The 21923-nt window shown below is 35.9% G+C and overlaps 1 protein-coding gene across 6 annotated transcripts in view; it reads right to left on the bottom strand.

The window, feature by feature from the left end:
• The window catches only part of VAV3 (vav guanine nucleotide exchange factor 3), a 444185-nt gene that overhangs the window by 38129 nt on the left and 384133 nt on the right, over positions 1–21923 (bottom strand). For 5 of the 6 annotated variants that reach the window (XM_004388054.2, XM_023742207.1, XM_023742206.1 and 2 more), the window contains 4 exons: positions 15472–15537; positions 9474–9508; positions 2635–2751; positions 1976–2063 (listed from right to left, as the gene is read on the bottom strand). In XM_004388054.2, coding sequence (XP_004388111.1) covers positions 1976–2063; positions 2635–2751; positions 9474–9508; positions 15472–15537 — 306 coding nt within the window. The remainder of the gene's footprint in view (positions 1–1975; positions 2064–2634; positions 2752–9473; positions 9509–15471; positions 15538–21923) is intronic. The other variant, XR_002825862.1, reaches the window with a different exon arrangement.

Genomic DNA, 21923 nt, shown 5'->3' with positions numbered 1-21923 from the left:
GTTAGCTGATAGGGGACCTCTGCATGAATCTCTCCTTGCTCTCCATTCTCTGTCAGTTTTCTCACTCCATTTGGTGCTTGGCTAAGTTCTTTACCTCTTCATTTGATGTTTTAGGGTTTCAGGATTGTTGTTTTCTCTGTTCGGCTTAGTTTTTCGGATCTTTGCTGGGGAGGGACAGCGTGGTGCTTCTGCTTAGAGAGCCATTTTACCGGAAGTCGCCTGGAGCATTTTTTTAAGTCCCATATTAACTACAGCACAAATGCTCTACAAAGCTAACAATAAAATAAATAGTGCCTAATACACAGTAAGCACACAGTAAATATTTATCAAACAAACAAATGGAACAAAGAGAGTTAATAGGTACTGGGCTGGAAGGAGAGTTGTGGGGAGCTTCGGGACAAGAAGGAAGATCTGTATGAAGGGATTGCTTTGCATAACACATCACACACACACATCCAAGGAAGTTCTGCAGGTGAAGGTTCAAGCTGGTGTGTCTTGCAGAGACGTGGAGGCCCCCATGCATGCTTTTATCATGTCTCTGCTGGGTCTGTTATTCATTATTTGTGCATCCACTTGCCACTTCCCTCCTAGGTTTTCATCTTATAAAGAACCTCGTTAGGTCCAGTTCTCTCTCTGCATAGCCAGCTTGTTCCAACAGAACAGAAGTCACTTCCAGCAGAGAGGATGCCTGGATCTTGGTTACCAATTTGACAGAGTTTACAGTTTCCAGGACATAGTCTTGCTGCCCATCCTCAGCATTTGAAAAGGGAATGTGATATTTATGTCCACAGGGCTTTTCTTACCTTGCTTTCAACTTGAGGGGCTTCAATTTCTTTAAAACATTGACCCTGGTCTTGAAGCAAATCTAAATTTTTAGATACAACTTTCAGGCTGGCCTATTTTTTGTGGCTCTCACACTCAATTTTAACTTTACTGTTAACATCTGCAAAGTGCTTTGAGATGTTTTCCAGAAGGATGCAGTATATATCATTTGATTGATGGTTCAATCAATGAGTGGCCCTTCCCAATGATACTCAAAGTACTTAGCTGAGCGCTACAAATGCATCTCATGTCCTGTATCCAAAATCTTCATTACCACAAGAAACTCTACCAAACTTGAGAAAGACTTGAGACCACTTTTAAGGAAATATGAACTTTTTCTTTACCGTCAGCAGTGCATAGGTAATGACATATATGCATTGTTTATATGGTATACACACAGTATTCTTATACATAAACACAATTATTAAAAAGTGTCAGTTTAAGAAAATCATGAGAATTAACAACATAGTTTTTGTTTGGAATGACTTGGCAACAATATACTATTTCAATTTACATACAAAATTCTTATGAAATACCAACTGTTGTGTGGTAAAAATGTCACATTTCTAATGCTTAACTTTCCAAGGTAATGAAGGAAAACTGTAGCACGGAGAACTTAAAATAGTAGAAAATGTAAAAACTTCTAAATTTGATTTTCTATTGCATTTTATGTTAAATGAACCTAAATTTGAGAGGTATTTTACCAATTACAGTTTCTTATAATTTAAAATATCCTTCTCTGCCTGAGTGATGAGAAAGAGGCAAAGGAAGGAAGAGGAGGAAAGAAATTCATATGAAAACTTGCCGTGTCATTCGAAAACAAGGCAAACCTCATACCAATAACAGGTGATTGTACTTGTACTTGAAATTTTTACTGCTTTCGCTAACAATCATAAATAGTATAGACTCTGAAAGATTACATAAACTTTACAAACTTAATTTACAATAAAAGATAATGATTAAAGCAATATAAAACTTAGCTGGAGTTCTTAAAATTGGAATTTTCAGGATTCTGCCAAAAATTATCATATGGCTCTCTTTAAACAACTTTTCCGTGAGCAAAATTTCCAAGAAACTACAGAAGTAACACTGACCTTTCCAATAACAGAAAAAAATAAGGACCCCAGATTGCAAAGAACTAATCAATGCTTACCATTAAACTTTTAAATTTTCTATTTTCTGCAATGTGAAAAAAGCCATCTCTTGTTAAAATCTTGATGTGCTTTGCTTCATTATTATACCTGTGGGCAACGAATAACTTATGAATATAAATGTGTTTTTAATCAGTAGAAATCAATAATGACCAGAGGCCATGCCCCCATAACATTATAGGAATTAATTCTGAAAACAAAATAAATACCAATGCCAATATACTGCTGACAGCTAATTAACCAAATATATTTACTAGAGTGGTTGAAGATAACAACCAGCATTTAAGGTGAAGAGAAGGGTGGAGGAGGATTTACGTTACTCTTTATGCCTAATTTGTTTAGTAAATTCGCTTTGAGAATGCAGAAAAACAAAGCAGAACCTAGTAGCTTTATTCTTAGAATTTACTAGAAATAAACACACATCAAGTCATCAAAAATACAATGTTATGAAAGAAATCTAATATGCCAATTAGCAGCCTATAACACTTATTACTGTTCTTCTAACAGATATTTCCAAGTATTAATGAACTGTCTGGATAGATGTATTATTTCTGCTGCAATTAGAACCTTGGGTTTCAACTTCAGTGTTATACATGTCACATGGTCTATGCAATTACAAAAACAGGAAATCTACTTCTGTAAAAGTACTTGTCCTACTTACTTAATGCTAATTGCATATTCTCCTGACTCTTTGGTCCTGTGCCTCACAAGGTAAGTACTATTTACCCTATTAATAAGTTCAGTCTCTGCCTGCAATCTTTCCATTGCTCCAGCATACCTGTAAGAAACAACGACACAGAAAATTTTGGATAATATACCTGAAAGAGAACAGAGTCTAAAAATAAGCATCTATCAAGATTTTAATTTAGTGGCAGATCTGAGCTGTTCTTTACTTCTATACTAATTACACTGCTTCAAAAAACTAAATATAGAAAAAAAACCTTTAATATGTCCAAACACAAATGCTCTACAAAGCTAACTTAACAATAAAATGAATACTGCCTAATACACAGTTAGCACACAGTAAATATTTATCAAACAAACAAATGGAACAAAGAGAGTTAATAGCTATTGGGTTAGAAGGAGAGTTGTGGTGAGCTTAGGGACAAGAAGGAAGATCTGTATGAAGGGATTGCTTTGCGTAACACTTCACACACACACAGACACCTTCCGAACTTTAAGCTTTTCTAAGTACACTATGAAATGAAATCTCCTTTGAACATCTTTTAAAGAAAATTCTAGAAATAAATCATTTTAAAATAATTATTTTTTGGATATAAGACTAATACTTAAAATCCACAATTCTGATAATCTATTGTCTTAAGAAAAGTGTAGTAGTGAGTAAAATTTATTTTTAAAAAGGTAGTTTTCAAAACCAGAATTCATTTCTCCCTAGACTATACTGGCCTTAAACATACCCAAACTCCATAACAATAGCAACTATAATAATAAGAAGCTCAAATTCAATGTTAAAATATCTTTAATGACCCTTTATATCAAATATAGGCTTAGTATTTACAGACAAAATACATCAGAGATCTGGTGCAATAAAAATTGGAGGAAACGTTTTTATGTTTAGATCAGCTGTTTTTCAAAGGTATTCATGAATTAATCTTCCAGAAAATTCTCTGATTCATATATAAACTTGTATGACTCAGCATATCCATTGCTAATCTACACTAAATATTTAAATACCCATGACAGGCATTCAACAGAAGTTTGCTGAAGGAGTGCATTTTAGGTTTCCACCAAGTATAAAAGAGGAGGCTAAGGTAGTTTATGTAGATGGTAGACGGTACCTTAGGTTAAAAGTAGTTATGAAAACTCATGAACAGTTAGGATCCAGCATCATCTGACCACCCCTTCAACCTTATCTCTTACAAGCTGCTGCTTCACTAGTTTCCAGCTGCCTTTTAAATCCAGCAACTTGCCAAGCTCCTTTTAGTCTGGAGTCTTCTCACAGGCTGTACACTTGCCGGGAAAACACTCCATCAACCCACTTTCCTTCTGACATCATTCATGTTTTGAGATTCCTCTATGATCATACCATCTAAAGAATGTTGTCCACACTCTGCATGTTCCATCTCAGTATTCCTTTTTTCCTACATGGTATTAATTGCTATGAGCTGGAACCAACTCGACGGCGAAGGGTTTATAAGCATTTTTATCAAAGTAATACATGACCATAGTACTAAAATAATTGTAATGAAAAAAGAGCAGTACCCCATCTTAACCAGCTTTCTACCCTGAGTCCCATTTCAAGTCCTTGGGTTACTAACGAGATCTGTTGCTAAGTATTTAAGAATCTGTAGGTAAGTGGAACAGGTGCATGTGGTTCTTATTTAGCCTTACTTTAGTGCAAGAAAAGCCTTGAAGCCTTTTCAATGTTGTAAAAGCTGCATGTGCAGCAAGTGAAGATGACTGATGAATTTGTTATGAGTAGGGATTGGTTCAATCCTTTCACAGTGAGGGCAAATTTACATAACATTAAAGGGCAAGTACTAGTCTGTAAGTTGGACGTTCATAACTTGGGGACTTACTGTATTTTACCTGTTTTTTTTTTTTCCTTTTTTTTTTTCCATGAGCCCTAGTGGCGCAGTGGTTAAGAGCTACAGCTGCTAACCAAAAGGTCGGCAGTTCAAATCCACCAGCCGCTCCTTGGAAACCCTATAGGGCAGTTCTAGTCTGTCCTTATAGAGTCGCTATGAGTCAGAATTGACTTGACAGCAATGGGTTTGGTTTTTTTTTAGTTTAGTTTTCTTTTCCCCTCTGATTTCTACTTGCATATTTCTAAATAAGATGATTTATACTACAATTTCTTAATTTATCAATTTTATATATCAGGAAAAAAAATAATGTTTTTCCCCCATACTCATTCTTTCATGGTGCTGCTCTTCACCCTTCTCTTTTTGTAACTTCCACAAAGCCAAGCCATCATCTGCCTAGTTTAGGCATGTAGTCATATTCAAAGAATGTCTGACATCCAAAAAATAATTGTCTCATATTTTTGTTTGCTTATGCTTCTTTGTCTCTATCACAACTTCTTTCCAAATTCTCTAAGGGAATTATAAAATCCTCACTAGTACATTCAACACCACATAACCTACCAGTTCATTTTTTTCTATGAAGATATCTCTCCTTGTGCCCTCCACTCCCTATATCCAATGGATATTGCTTACTCTCTAAACCTGCTGAATTATTGTAGATCTGGAACTTCTCTTTGCCTTTTTCCTAAATTTGATCCCATTTCCTGGATTTTGTGGCTCCCTGTTTCTAGGTTTACTAGCTCATTCTTGAGCTTCCTGTAAAAGGATACAATCGATCTAATACTCTAAAGACCTCACATCTATGAAAATATATTTATTTTACCCTAACAATCCATAGTTTGGCTGGGTATAGAACTATAAGTGAGAAATTATTTTTCCTCTGAAATTTTAAGGCATTGCTCCATTTTCTTCTAATTTCCAGTTCCAGAATTTCAATTCTTATTTCTGACTCTTTGTATGTGACTTGATATTTCTCTCCTTGGGAAATTTTAAGATTCTTTCTGTATTCTCTATATTGAACATGTGTTGATAATGTGCCTCCTTGTTATGTGCTGTACTTTGTAGTTCAATATTGTACTGGACTCTCAGTAGCATCTTCGATTTGGAGCCACTGTCTTTTTTTTAAATAGTTGTTGCCCTCTGTTTTTCCTTTCTAGAATTTCTACTAGTTAAATGCCTGTACTTCTGGGGCTGATTCCCTAATTTTCATTCTTTTCCCCCATATTGTCTATCTCTTTGACTTTTCTGGGAGATTTGCTCAACTTTATTTTCCAACCTTTCCACTCAATAATGAATTTAGAAGAGCCCTTTCTTGTGTTCTGATTATTCCCTTTATAAAACATCCAGCTCACATCAATGGATGTTATATCTTTTCAATTCTAAGGATAAAAAAATATATATTTTTAATTCTTTCTTCTGTTCCCTCTAGCATCTCTATTTTCTTCAAGTTTCTTTTTTCCTGTTTATTTCATTTGGTTTGTAATTCAAGGCTTTCCTAAAATAACTGGTTACCTTGTGTTTTCTGTTCACATTTAAGAGGTGGGCATCCAAGAACTGACTAGAGGTTTTGTGCGTGTGAGCTCCAAGGTAGGCTCACTGGGTAGGAACATAGCCTTTTGGCAAGGACTTGATAGTTTCACTAGGTAACACCCAAATGTTAGGACTTGAGTTTTGTTTTTGTTTTTTTTAAACTATGAGGTCATTCAACTTCTTTACAGAAAAATCTTCCAAATTCCTGTCTGGAAGCCCCAAGAGAGTAGAATGTGACCCAGTTGTCACAGTACTGGAATTAAGCTACGTGAAGGGACTGGGAAGGGGTTCTTTCATCATTCAGTATATAGACTTTCCTTTAAGCCCTAAATTTTCAGTATGGCATCTTCCCCAACCTCTGCTGGGCCTGGTCTCCCCATGTCTGGAGCCTCCCTGGCTTAATTTTTCTATGTAATATATTTTCCAAATCAGTATCTCTGCCAGGGTAGGAAGAGGCAAGCGGCCTGACTGCTGGGAAGATGGAGTAAGGAACTTGGCATCATCTCCTGTTCTTCATACGGATTTTATAATGGTTTCCACTTTTCAGCCTTTATGACACCCAAAAACATGGATAATTGAAGATAATCATCTTTATTTTCTATTTCATTTCATGGCCTATACAACAGACAAAGTTCACCTTGTGGGAACAACCCGTTTTTAAATGTGGAAATAATGAACAGATAATATACTTGGTGATATTCAACTCATCAGTGACTTGAGAACCACATATCATCATTCAATGTAATTTTCTCTAAACAGTTTAGCATTTCTAAAATTGAAGCTTCCAATTTCTGGTAGATTTGATCATTTTGTTCCCTAGCTGAAGGCATTTGACATGAAACTGCCTGCTTAGCTCGAATAAACTGCCCAGGTTGCTCAGGAATAAAAAGTAATTTTAAAATTCCACTATGAAATCTCCTTATTTCTTCCTATTTTCAAGGCTCTTCCTTTGTCTGAATATCTTTTTCTTTTAATAACTGCAAACAATACTGTTCTAACTGGTCATATTTTCAATGCGATTTTAGACATTTGTAAGTGTGTATTTTAAAACAAAGGGTACAAAATTAGTCTCCTGCGCCCTGAATGATTCCCAGGTACCTGATTGGTTCATTTAATAAAATCCACTTAGCATGTGGCATTAGTATTTATCTCTAAAATTATTATCCTTATGACTATAATGCCTAGTTACCTGAAAAATGGTAAAAAAAAAAAAAAGAGGAGGAAGCTAATCTTTGCACTCTTGTGATTTCCCAGTTTCTGACATTTTCAGTTTGATTATCCATGCTATCAGTTCTATTCTGAAAATTTAATTCTGTCAGGGAGCAAGGGAAAATGAAAAAAACTAAAGACACAGGAGAAAGATTCAAAGGACTAATAGACCACAACTACCATGGCCTCCACCAGACTGAGTCCAGCACAACTAGATGGTGCCCGAGAACCACCACTGACTGGTCTAACAGGGATCACAATAGAGGGTTCCAGACGGAGCTATAGAAAAATGTAGAACAACATTCTAACTCAAAAAAAGACCAGACTTACTGGCCTGACAGAAACTGGAGAAACGCTGAAAGTATGGCCCTCGACACTCTTTTTAGCTCAGTAATGATGTCACTCCAGAGGTTCACCTTTTAGCCAAATATTAGACAGACCCACAGGACAAAATGAGACTAAACGGGCACACCAGCCCAGGGGCAAGGACTAGAAGGCAGGAGGAGACAGGAAAGCTGGTAATAGGGAACCCAAGGTTGAGAAGGGAGAGTACTGAGATATCTTGGGGTTGTTAACCAATGTCATAAAACAATATATGTCCTGTTTAATGAGAAGCTAGTTTGTTCTGTAAACCATCATCTAAAGTACAATAAAAAGAATTCATAAACAAAAAATTTAATTCTGTCAGGATTATAGTTTTAAATTCCACAGAAACTAAGACCTCAAATTTGCCTCAAACCAGGTAAAATGTAGCAAAATTTCTAGTTCTACCACCAACCTGCTATAATTTTTTAAAGCAAGCTCAGTGCTGAGGCCAAAGGAGGGATGGCAGAGAGGGTAGACAATGACCACTGAAGACAGACCCTGACTGCTCAGGGAGAGCAAGCGGGTCTGAAACGAATTGCATTCATTGGGCAATGACTTCCTCCACACTAAAGGGTAACCTAGTCTTTTTCAGGATTTGGTTATATAACAGAAAATAATCACAACATTTTAAAAATATGAGCCAACTCCAGTGTTCTCTACACTTGTAAACTGAACTTACCCTATATTCTCTAGGGATATCTCATTTACATATATATCCTGATACCTTGTGTGTATATATGTCAAGATCAAGAAAATGAAAACTGATTTGGTCATGTTAAGAAGAGTCAAACACAAAATTCAGGGAAACAAATATAAGTGAGTAAATATGGCCATATTTTATATCTAGAGGTTGGTAAAGTAGAGGGTCAGTGAAAAGGAGGGAAACCCTCACTGAGATGGACTGACTCAATAGCCAAAACAATGGACTCAAATATACCAAGGATCATTAAGATGGTGCAGGACTGGGTAATGTTTCATTCTTTTATACATAAAGTCACTATGAGTCAGAGCTGACTCTACAGCAACTAACAACAACAACAGCAAGGTACAAATGGTATAACTTGGAATCCTGGCTCCAAATCTTCCTAGTTGCCTGTCGTTAACCTTTGTTTCCTCATCTGTAAAAAAGGCATAAGAACAACCCTCCTTGTATGAACATTGGAAAAACAAAATGAAATAAACCCATATAGCACTAAACATATTGCCCAGCACATAGTAAGTACTCAGTACATAGTAGTTATCATATAATGATCATAACTATTCTGGATCCTAAATATATTTTTCCAGTTGAAGATATCATTATCCCCTTAAACTAAGAACTGTCTAGAAAATGCATCATCCACATCACTTCCTTGTTTCTATTAATGATACTACCATCCTCCAAGTGGTAAGGGAGCTCCATCTAAGCCCAGAATTTAGACGTTGATACATCCGGCTCCTCCCATATTACATGTGGTACAGTTGTATTTTTAGGATCTATCATCCTTTTTGGACTTATTTTTAGCTTCAGACAATGGAATCATACTTATTTTTTCCTTTTGCTTTGTGAAATCTACATTTCTAAAATACAAGATACGTATTTGCCTATGTCATTCCTTTCTGTGACTGTTAAAAACTTTGAATTTATTGTCAAACACACACATACACGCACACACACCACTCTCTGATGGAGATATGGACAGAAAGGTCAGCAATATATAAATTCATTATGGTGTTTTGTTACATCTGAAAACACCTTTAGCCAGGACAAATGGAAATAGGATGTGGTGTACTACCCCCACATTTAAGGCATCCTCAAGCTAAGGGTATGGTATTTCAACTTAGCTACATAAACATTTTTAATACTTACCAAGGTTGGCAAGAATAATCTACTGGTTTGGGCACCTACAACATAAAAAGGCAAAAATAGATTAAGTTTACTTAAGGGAAGCTCTTTGAAATCAATCGTCAATCTAGTTCAGCTGAGTCAGCTCTATAAAACCCTAAGTAGCACAGTCCTGGAACCACCCACTGGCAATTTTATACAGAGTGAATCAAAGTATATGCCAGATAAGTAGAACATAATTCATTTCACTTTAATTCATTCTTTCATTCATTTTACTGCCACTGTACCTCCAAGAAGAAAGATATGCAGGGAAAAAATATGAACTGGAAACTTTCAGTTTTATTTTCAAGGCAATTTAATCCTATCACAGAAAATTAAAACAAAAATGTTATGAAGAAAACCAAATAGCACTTTGCTTTCCCAAGATTAAGAAAACATGTTAAATAAACAACATATACTAAATGTAGACTCTTATTTTGTAAAACAAATTCAAAACTCTGCTCTGATTTTGAAGTCTACTGACCAAAAAACCTTTTATTCAGGAAAAAATTGCGGAAAATATTTATTTTTCCCCTTTCTCACTCCTATAAAGCTTCACATAAGAGAAAAATATTGCATTTTCTGTGCAAATAAAGAAAGAAAAGCTCTTATAGTTGCTGATGGCAACTAGTAAATGAACGAAGCTAAAGAAGGTATACTAATATTCACCAAATGACAAATAGAACACATACCATGAAGAGGGGGACAAAGTTTATAAATTCTTGAGAAAAGACTGGGAGTACAAAGAGTTTGTCTTATATTCAGAAAGTTTTCATGAAATCTTTGAGTCTTTGATATTTATATTCCATGCTACTTTTGGACCTTTTTATTTTGGATAATTAAATATACTGTTGCCTTCAATTATAACAATAAAAATATAGTATTTCAGAGGTTTGATCAGTGTGAACATGTGTCCATCTATGTCAATTTTCACAGAGTGCTGTTACTATTTTTCCCTTCTGGGTTAAGAGCTATAGATCAAAAAATTATCTTTCTGGTCAAAACATCCCTATGGTTACTAATATTTAAATTTTAAATTTTTTTATCCTATGGTTTACATTTTAGCACCTTGTAAAATCCTGACACATAACAATTAATACTGAAAGGAGATTATATCCATTCAAATCTTGCAAATAGAAATCAATCTTCAATTGTTTCCCCTTTGATGAGATACACAGTTTCCGAAATCTGATGGAAAAAATATTTCCTCCCTCTTTCTCCTTCTTTGTATACTTTAAACATGCTTATTCCAAGCCAATTTCTCTATCCATGAAGAACAAGAAAAAGGAGATAGGAAAAAGGAGAGCAAGAAACTTTAACGTATTCTGTCTGTGGATTCTCTAGCTGGGAAAAAGCTGGAGACCCACAAAGATGAAGGGTGACACAATTCTACAGCAGAACAGATTTCTGTGGCTGTTCCATCTTGAAGTAGCCTACTGGGGCATTTTCTTTCTTCAGTAAGTTATTATGATGTGAGAACAGCCATGATTACTGGTCTCAGCTATGATCCCTACAGCCAGGGTGGGGTCTTGTCCTTTTCCATGTGTCATGGGCCTTTCCCACTCCTCTGTGTACTATGGGTCTCTGCCTGAAGAGGTTTCGTATTTAAGACTATAGATACTGTTATTTTGAGTACTATTTCATACTAGATCATACATTGACCATTTTTCCCTAATGCCTTTTCCTACCTTCATCATAGGTAATTTACATAGTTACACTTCTGCTATAGACATATAGTTTTAAAAAATACTTTATTAAGAATATATCAAATATATAAAATAGTAATAATAAGATATATGCTTCTTCCTGAGGCACATATTATAAAATTTCCTATAGTGAGAAAGAAAATGAGCTTTGTCTGTGTTTGTTTGGTTAGAAATGTCATTATTTCATCCTTATTTATGAGAGAGATTTGATGATTATAAATATCTAAGTTAACAGTAATTTTAAAACTTTGAACAATTATTTTTATTGCCTCATATATTGTTTCAAATACTGTAGTTTTCAGTTCTAAAATTTTTTACAGTTCTTATTTTTGTGCTGAGATTTCCTATCCATTAGGAACATAGTTTCCTTTATGTCTTTGAGGACAGTTATAATAGCTGCTTTTAAAATCCTTGCCTGCTAATTCTATCATTTGGGTCATCTCAGGGTTAGTCTTCTTTGATCATCTATTTCTCTTGAGTATGATTCATGTTTTTCTGTTTCTTTGCATATTGAGTAGTTTTGCATTGTATTTTGAGTAATTTGAATGATATGTTGTTCAGGCTCTAGATTCTGTTATGTTCTTACAAAGAGTGTTGTACATGTTTTGTTTTAAGAAGGTAGTTTACTTGGTTGAACTCCAACTGCAAACTCTGTGTCTCCTGTGGTGAAAAACAGCTGAATCCTTAGTTTAGTTCTTTTGAACTAAGTTGAGCTGTTTGGAGTCTACATTGCTCATCCAGAGACTGAGGCGGAGTTTATACACAGAATTGGAGGTTCCCCCTCTCTGGCTCTTTCCTTTTTGGGATTTCCCACCTTCCCTTCTAGCTGTTGTAGTTGCTCTAAATTCAGTACTTTGGTTCTTCACTCCAGTAATACTGTGGGTTTTCTATCCAAATTTTAGCTACTCTGCATGGTGTAGCATAGTCATAAAACAGTCATAAAATCAGGAAATTCACCTAGTACCACTTCCTTTCTCCAAGTTTTAACATCCTCCTTAGACAGTAGCTTCAGATCTTTTTTTTAATATTTTGTCCAGAGTTTATAATCGTTATCTGTGGTAGGACTGGTCCAAAAGACCAATCCAATAGACTCAACAATTACCAGAAGTAAAACTCTTGTTGCTTCCATTACTGCTGCTCTGAGCTGAGAGTCTAATCATCAGTTCTTTGTAGGTAATCTGTCTTTTGTCTTTGGTTGGTTTTAATATTTTCTCATTTTCTTTGATATTATGCAGTTTCACTAAAATGTATCTGGTGTTCATTAATTTTAACTTACTCTTTTGGACTCTTCGTGTGAAGATTAATTTTATCAGAGTCTGGAAAGTTCCCAGTCATTATTTGTTTCTCCACAATTATCTCTATTCTCTTCTTCAACTGGATGTATTTGAACTTCTCACCCTATTCTCTGTTATATTTTCTATTTGTTCATCTCTCTGGGAAGTTATCTAACAAATTTCTTCAGATTTCTCTTCCAATTTCCTACACAATTGTCTCTTATATGCCATGTAATGTGCCCATTAAGGTTTTCATTTCTTTTTTATTTTTAGAAGTTCTATCTGATTCCTTTTGAAATACACCCAATTTGGATAGTGTTTTATTCCCCTATTAGACTTCTAAACCTTTTTTGTTTTTCAACCATATTAAACCTAAAAATATTTATTTAGTATCTGATAATTTTAATATCTGCTATCTTTGTGGATCTAATTGTGGATTCTATTGTTTCTTCTGCTTTTTGTTCAAGGTGGTTTGTTTCCTCATGAATTTAATGATTTCAGATTGTGAACTCATGTTTCCTGAAATTTAATCTGTGAAATCCTTTCAGGACTATGCACAAAGTGGCTGAAATTTAGAGGAATTTGTGTTTTCACATGTTATGATTTTAGGGGCAAAAATCAACAAGGAATAACTTTAAAGTATATTTTGAGCTTACATTTATTTAGGCCACAGATATAGTATGAATCCTAGACCCAAACCTGCATGGTTTTTGGATTTAAGGTCAGAAATTCTTAGGGAGATTGCTCTCTTTTTTCTATTCCACTTAGAGCCAAGATCAAGATAGGCATATGTTCTTCTTTGGGATGAGTTTTTTCCTAGTTCACCCACTGAGGGTTCCTGGATTTACACAGACATCTGAGCTTGCACTGTGCTACAACTTTAGGCTTGGTCTCCAGTTACCCATATTGCCAGAAATGAAGTTGTCTCATTCACGCTGCTGCCATGTTTTGCTATGTTCTAGGTTCCTGTCTGTATACCTCAGGACTTTTTAGGAAACTGGTATAGCAGATACAGGAAGATAATTTGTCAGCTCAGAATGGAATACTGAGCACTGTTCATGGACTGCTGATAAACAATATAATAGTCCCAAGGTCAAAGGAGATACCATTTTTCAAATTACCTCAACTATTCTACCTCCAATCTCCTCTCTCTTTCCACTCTTCTTCACTTAACTTGTCCTACAACCAACAAACGAACTTATAATTTCATTAAGTGGCAAAATTTTAGTATCTATTTATAAACTTTAAGCTATAAAACTAATCATACTGGTTTTATAATTCTCTGTTACTCTAAAAGTCTATTATCTTAAAATTTCTAAACAGTTTTCACTTTCTAACCACTAACTGGATCACCAAATACTATACAATATGACTCTATAAGCTGATTTAATTAGTATTTACCATACAGCTAAGGACTTTCATTTACTTTTACACTCTTTGCTCATTCACTCAACAGCAAAATTTTATTAGATACCTACTATGTACAGGATGGAGCCCTGGTGGCTCAGTGGTTAAGAGCTACTGCTGCTAACCAAAGAGGTCGGCAGTTCAAATCCACCAGCCGCTCCCTGGAAACCCTATGGGGCAGTTTTCTCTGTCCTATAGGGTCACTAGGAGTCAGAATCAACTCAATGGCACTGGGTTTTGTGTTCAGGCTCAATGGCACTGGGTTTTGTGTTCAGGCTAGTTCTAAGATAAAACTTCAAATGCTCACTTTATACCTATTCAAGAGAATATAAACTGAAAATAGTACTTGGTATAAGAAAGACTTAACAGTCTTGATTTGATGTCTCTAAATTACCAAACACCTTAACATTAGAACGTATAATCTCTTGTCATCCTCCTACATATAAATACCATTGCATTAGGGATAGCAGGCCTGAATCTTGTTTATAAAAATGACAGATAACTATCTAAATGATCACTTTTGCTTATATAATTAAATAACAGTAGAATAAAAACTTCAACAATCCTTGATAAAAATATTATTTAAGGTAAGATAAAAATATATGACACTAAGTCACTGAACCAAGAGAATAGCAAATGTTCTAATGTTCTTTCATGCCCTCTGCCTTGTTAATTAAGCTTGAATGAGTGGAATAATGTATCCTATCGACTACACTCTGAAATAAAGAATGGCAGATATTCACATTGATAATATTAAAAAGAATGTCCAGTTTAGAAATCCAGGAAAGACTGACATATCGCACACAGGGTAGTTTAAGGAGGTCCCCCGACTAAGTCATCAACTCATTATATTATTAAGGAATTTCATTTCCTTAGAGTTAATAACTTAAAAAGTTTTACAGAAAAATCCACCCTAGACATCAAATTATGACAAAATCATGTTACCCTAAACTCCAATTTTTAAATCTCATAAAGCACCAGAAAGTACATTGTACATTGTAATGTTATTTGAGTAAATATTCATTCATTCTCCTTGTATCATCTTAATGTGTTTGATGTTCTCAGAACATTTCATTATGTCATTAAATACACAGTAATGACACACTAAAGCATGGAAAAATATATTGAGAGATTTGATGGAAGAATTTGTAGACTTTCATGGTTGCTTAGCACACTAGTTGAGGTAGAATCTCTCTCTGTAACCCAAAGTGCCTAGGGAATAGATTAGACCCTACTATTCTCACCTCAGGGGGAAAAGGAAACTTGTACAGTCCATCTAATCTGTAGCTTTGGTTTACTTCTTTCCAAAACCTTTTAGACAGCCTAATTTTGTTAATCCTACCAAGTTAAATTTTCCTCTTGCATGTTTCCTAATACTTAAAAAAAAAAAAAAAAAAAAAAAAATTACAGTAATAGAATCATAATAATGTTGGGATTTTAATAGCTTTGTCCACAGCTTTAAAACATGAAATAATATACTCCCTCCAGAAAGTATTAATAAAAGTAATGAGGAACCGAGCCAGATTCCTTTGTAGATTCTTAAACAATCAATCATAGCTTCAAAAACAGAACATAAAATAAAATACTGGTACTTACACATGGGCAAGGCTTGACAGCGTCACTTGGAAAAAATCCAACCTCTCCAGATGCAAAATTTCTACCCTAAATCAGAAAAAAACAATGCCAGTGTTGAGAACGAATTAACGACAAATGGTAATCCCATAACGCTGTTTACATAATGTTGTTACTTAGGATTGTCAGAACTACCTGCACGTTGTACCAGTCCTAAGCATTAACTTGCTACTGCTCAGGAAGGAATGTAGAAGCAGAGAGTTTTAACTGTTAAACTTTACATATCATTTCAAGTAATGGTCCTAAGAATTTAAGTTTCATTTTTCAAACTACCATTCATTTTTGGTAACTCTACAGCCTTCAACCTATAGGGATCATAGCATATTCTATCTTTCAATTTTATATTCACTAATACAAAAAACAGCTGCTGTGGAGTCAATTCCAATTCATGGTGACCCCATGTGTGTCTGAGAAGAACTGTGCTCCATAAAATTTTCAATGGCTGATTTTTCAGATGTAGATCACTAAGCCTTTCTTTGGAGGTGCCTCTGGGTGGACTAAAACCTCCAACCTTTTGGTTAGCAGCCAAGCACATTAATCATTTGCACCATGAAGGAGCCCTCATTAATATAAGGAACACATAAAAAAATCAAACCTGTTGCCATCGACTTGATTCCAACTCATAGTGACCCTACAGAACAGAGGAGAACTGCCCCATAGGGTTTCCAAGGAGCACCTGGTGGATTTGAACTGCCGACCTTTTGGTTAGCAGGCAAACTCTTAACTACTACCCCCGCCAACAGGGTTTCCTCATTAATACAAAAGAAAAGAAAAAACCAAACCCGTTGCCATCGAGTCTATTCCAACTCATTAATACAAGTAGAGTGTAAATCACATTGGTTTTGTGTAGCCTCACACTTAATTAGGAAATCAACTTACATGGCTACTATTTATGTCATTAACAGAACACATGTAAACATTTCTCCAATAAGCAAAGAGGCATTTAAGACATGCAGACATGGAAAACAATGGTTTAAGTTTTAGATGATTTTCAAATTTAGGAGGAAGAACTAGGACAGTGAATAAGAAAATAGGAGAGTTAAGTTCTTGCAGGAGAGGAAGATAACTCAAAACGGCATTGTAAATGAGAGAAGAGGGGAGAAATTAACAGAATAAGGAAAATCAAAGCACAAAATGGAAAAACAAATACTTAAGAATTTGTTCTTGCAGATCCTTTGTCAAATTCCCCTTAAAAAGATCTCATGACACTAATTATACCATTGTTTCCGTTTTCAGAAAGACAAACTATACTCCAAACATACCACAGCAATCAGGATATGTAACTGCAAAATTCTTATGAGATTATTAATCTTTGTTTAGAAATTAGTCTTGTATTTTTTGCTATTCAGCAATTGCCTACTGCTCAGTACCTAATACAGGTAGATAGCATTAGGATTGAGTATTACATGTTCCATTATTTTTTACTTAAGAATAGTAACAAATAGTGATGTGAAAACATCCTATTTCTGGTGTGCCTATAGAGTTTGGCTACGAGTTTGTAGGGAAAATTAAAAAAAAAAAAAAAAAAGGGAATCTCGAATTTCAGAAAAGGAAGAAGGAAAAAAGAGAACAAAGGGAAGAGAGGTAAGAGGGAAGAGTGGAAAAGAAAAGGCAGGTGGAGTCGAAAAGCAGTGAGGTCAGACTGAAGAGGGGAAGGGGAAAAACTCAGGTGAAGGGGAAGAGAGAAGAGAGGTTAGGACTGAGACGAAGACCAATTAAATAACCAAACAAAGAGGTGTTAAGTTCTAAAACTGCACTGTGCTTGCGTATTTGAAAAGAAGTAGACGAGTAGTATGTTCATTCATTCTTAAGTCATTCAACAAATAACAAATTTAGTATTCATTTGGTTAGACACTGTATTTATGTAAAAATGCATAAAGAAGTTTCTGTTTCTCTGTATATTTTTGCATATTAATTATACTACAAACTAGAAAGTACTAAATATTGTTAGAAAGGTAGAGAGAAAGGGCTATGGAAATTAACTGAAGAGACTGAGTACTGGGGGTTTGCCTGAAAGCTACCTGGAAGAGGTAGCAATGAAATTTCACTTAGCTTTGTAAAATGTATAGGGTTTAAACAAGTGGAGAATCAAATGAAGGAGAAAAGTGCAGGGGCAGGAACTTATAGGATGTGCATAGGAAATGCAAGCAGTTTTCTTTAAACAGAGTCTAATAATGGCTAACGCTTTTTGAACCCTAACTATATGCGAGACATTGCTCTGAGTGCTTCATTTAATCTTTACAAATGATTCTTTGTGATAGGTCCAATTACTATTTCCATTTTACAGGTGAAGAAAATGAGACACAGAGAGGTTAAGTGATTTGACTGTGGTCACAAAGGTAGCACATAGCAGAGCCAGAATTCACACTCAGCTGTTCTGACCTCAGAGGGCTGCACTGCCTTTCTATACAAGCTTAAGACTCAAGAAGGAAGATAGTGCGGAATAAAGTTAAAAGGTAGTAGGAAAAAAAAATTGACTACAATATCTGAATTTTATCACTGTTGACGGAGTTTCAATAAATAAATGTGTTGCATATTTTAGCAAGAAACCAGCAATAACATGGAAGATAGGTTATAGATGCGTGTCATGGATTGAACTGTATCCCCCCCAAAATATCTGTCAACTTGGCTGGGTCATGATTCCCAGCATTGTATGATTGTGTACCATTTTGTAAATCCGATGTGATTTCCTTATGTGTTGTAAACTCTATATCACTATGATGAGGTTATACTGATGAGGTTTACAAGATTAGATAGTGTCTTAATCCAATCTCTTTTGAGATATAAAAGAGAGAAGTGAGTGGAGACACTTGGGAACCTCATACCACCAAGAAAGCAGAGCCGGGAGCAAAGCGCGTCCTTTGGACCTGAGGTTCCTGCGCAGAGAAGCTCCCAGACCAAGCGAAGACTGATGCATCACAAGGACCTTCCTCCAGAGTTGACAGAGAGAGAAAGCCTTCCTCTGGAGCTGAAGCCCTGAATTTGGACTTGTAGCCTACTGGACTGTGAGAGAATAAACTTCTTTTTGTAAAGCCATCAACTTGTGGTATTTCTGTTAGAGCAGCACTAGAGGACTAAGACAACGGGCATGACTTTGGAGGTAAGAATATCGTCAGGGAACTGGTACAATGGTAAAGGACATGGGAATGGAGGAGAGGAAACAGGTGCTGGAGATACTGCTTAACTAGAGTCAGGGGGACTTGCCTTCGGACTAGATATGGAAAGAGCAGATGGAGTTAAAGACTGAGGGAACATCCAAGACTGGAGTGGGAAGTGATTGTATAATCCATCCAAACAGGTAACACAGACTTAGTACATAAAGAGGGAAATTTATAAGACTGTCATGGGTGAAAATGTAGAGAAGAAGGTGGTAGATGAATTTAGAGAAGTTACTGTACCTAGAAGACAGGGAGGGACCACCATGAGGGAGGAGAATCAGAGATGAGAGTGATGGCAGCACAGTAACTATAAAGTTGGAATGAGGTGTTCCTTTCATTCAATTGTACTTACTGACTGCTTTATGGTGCTTTATTTAAAGCATGACTTTGAGATACAAGTAAATTAGTAAGGCATTTGAGAACTATAGCACTACCCAGACCCTTATATACAAATGCACTGCAATGCTACCTGACTGCAAAATATAAGGGTGTGTGGGTGGGGAACCACACACTGACAGAAGCTCAGAAGAGAAAAAGATAAAGGTGATTTCTTATAAAAGAAAAATAAGATCCTTAAGAGCCACTAAAGGAAATAAATCTATTTTGCAGGGGAAAGGCCTGAGGGAGAGCATTATAATGGTCTTTCAAAACTATATTTGAAGGCATATCAGCAAATTGGAATATTATGGCTATTATAAAAATGGTGAGCTGTCAATCCCTATTTTTCATCAGAAGAAGAACAAAAGGTATTAATCCATAGAATGCAGAGTTTGGGGGGAGCAGTATATTTTTGTGACCGTTTATGTTGGCCAATGTAATAGCACCTTCTTCAGAACAAAACTGACGAAGGGCCCTCATATTGATCAATTCCGTTCTTCCTCCAAAACTCAGTTCACATATCACCTCTCTTGCCATCTCTTCTATAAAACCTTCCTCAACCTGTAGATTCAGATTTAAACCCACCCCTGGTCTCTCACCGCACCTTCACATATTTCTACTATTACACATGCCGCCTGCAATCATTTCTTTACATGCTCTTCTTCATTACTTGACTGTAAGCTCTTTGAGGCCAGCGACAATGTCTCAGTCATTTTTGTGTAACAGAATGCCGGGAGGATAGTAGAAGTGTTTGTAAAATGAGGAATCGCTCAATATGAGATTCCTAAGACCCTCGACTCTTCACAGAAAAAAATGTATCACACTTTGTTTTCACACAGACAAGCACTGAGAAGCATTAAGTTGCCTTTTTATATATGAAAAATAGTGACCTATCCCTGACATTTAGTATAAGAAGCGTTGTGTAGGAGAGCACAATTCCACAAAATTATTAGAAGGGGAAGGGGACACAAAGAATGGAAAGATTAATAAATATTATAATTTATAATTCATGAAGGTGTATATACTGGCACAGCTTTTCTGTCTTTCCTTCTTCTGTTTAGAACCAAGGATTCAACCCAAGAGACAGGAATGGGAACTGAACCTCTTCTAGTTAGAAGAAGGGGCCATGGTTGTGAAACCAATGCCCTAAAACTGGGGTAAGCATATAATTTTCCATCTAAACCAAGCCCTTTGGAGAATTAGGGGGGAGCAATTAATAACTATGTCAGGACAACAGGTATAAACTGGGACTCTTCTGGGTAAGTCAGGACATATGGTCACTGTGATGGTTAAGATTGTGTGTCAACTTGGCTGGGCCATGATTCTCCATGTTTTAATGTAATCACTCCCATGATTGAATATACTGCGAGCAGCCAATCAGATGAAAGGGAGTCTCCTTGGGGGTGTGGCCCGCATCTATATATAAGCAGACATTCTGGCTTTTTGCTCTCTCTGGATCCTTCGGCTGCTTCCTGTCGTCTCATCTCCAGTTCTTGGGACTTGAGCTGTCAGCTGTCAGCTTATCTGCCGAACCTGGGATTCGTCAATCTGCACAGCCTGTGAGTGGGAGCCCTGCTCTCCGACCTTCTGATCTTGGGCTTGCCAGCTTCTGCGGTTGTGTGACTTGCGAGAGGCCTCTAGCCTGATCCATGGACTTGGGACGTTCTAGCTTCTACAATCACGTGAGCTGTTTCCTTGATATAATCTCTCTCTCTATATATATATTTATACACTTTACTGGTTTTGCTTCTCTAGAGAACCCAGCCTAAGACAGTCACCATATCTATAATCATTCTGTTCTTTCTCACCCCACTTTAAGGACTCTATCTGAGGTCTTTTCAGGTGGGGCAAATTTTTACTAAGCAGACTGCCAAGGTCATTCTGAATTTTTATTTTTCTTAACAAAATGCCCTAGAGATGCAGATTATATTTCTTTAATGGCCAGCAGGAATTCCTTAAATGACAAAGAAGTGAGAGATAATAATTCAGCATATCTTAACAGATGAAGAAAGTTACATTTCCTTACTAATTTCTATGTCAGTTTTAGCTATGGGAGATAATATGTGCTCTAGTCAATGATTTCCCACTTATTAAAATAGCTATCCCACAACATTTGGAGGATTCACAACAAAGTCATGTGTAGGAGGGGTATCTGTGGTTCCCTGGTGGATGTGTGTGGCATGTACATAGGTAAATTCATTAATATTACTGGCTGGAGCAGCTGTCAATCTCCTATGCATGGATGGGATTGCAGACTGTACCTATGAAATAAACTATATCCAAAGTCAACAATTAAGTGAACTATCTATCTATGAGAATTTTACTAACTTTGATTGGAAACATGCAGCTGAATTTCTTTCTTCCTTACAGTCCTGTGTGGGCATTTTATTCTGCATCAGGTAATCAGCTTGCCATCCTTTTCATGCCTACCACAAATGTCAGCGATAAGGAATCTTCTTTTAGTTATCATCCTGTGTGATGCTTGTTCTTGTGAGTCCCTTAACGTCTTCAAGGTCAACTTGTAAACATTTGTCTTTCATAGTTATGTGTCACCTGACATGCCATATGGTGCCAACTTTATATGCATGTATTCTTCAAGGCATCTCTGTATAATGGGATAGGACTTTTATAAATCTAACAGTACAGGTTGGGTCAATCTTATGAAAATATTCTCTTTGGAAAGTTCCTGAGAAAATAGGTGATGGGATGTATCTGGCAAGAAAAGATATGCCTTTTTAAATTTCATTACATAAGTTGTAGTAGGTACAAAACAAAATTATATTAAATTATAACTCATAAAATAATAACACCTTTTTTTCTGAAAAGAAAATTGCTTCCTATAGAAAAATGTATGAAACTAAAATTATTGACAACTTTCTC

Source organism: Trichechus manatus, unplaced genomic scaffold (assembly GCF_000243295.1).
Source record: "Trichechus manatus latirostris isolate Lorelei unplaced genomic scaffold, TriManLat1.0 scaffold00204, whole genome shotgun sequence".
NCBI classification, from domain to species: domain Eukaryota; kingdom Metazoa; phylum Chordata; class Mammalia; order Sirenia; family Trichechidae; genus Trichechus; species Trichechus manatus.
This window is presented reverse-complemented; position numbering and strand designations above follow the sequence as displayed.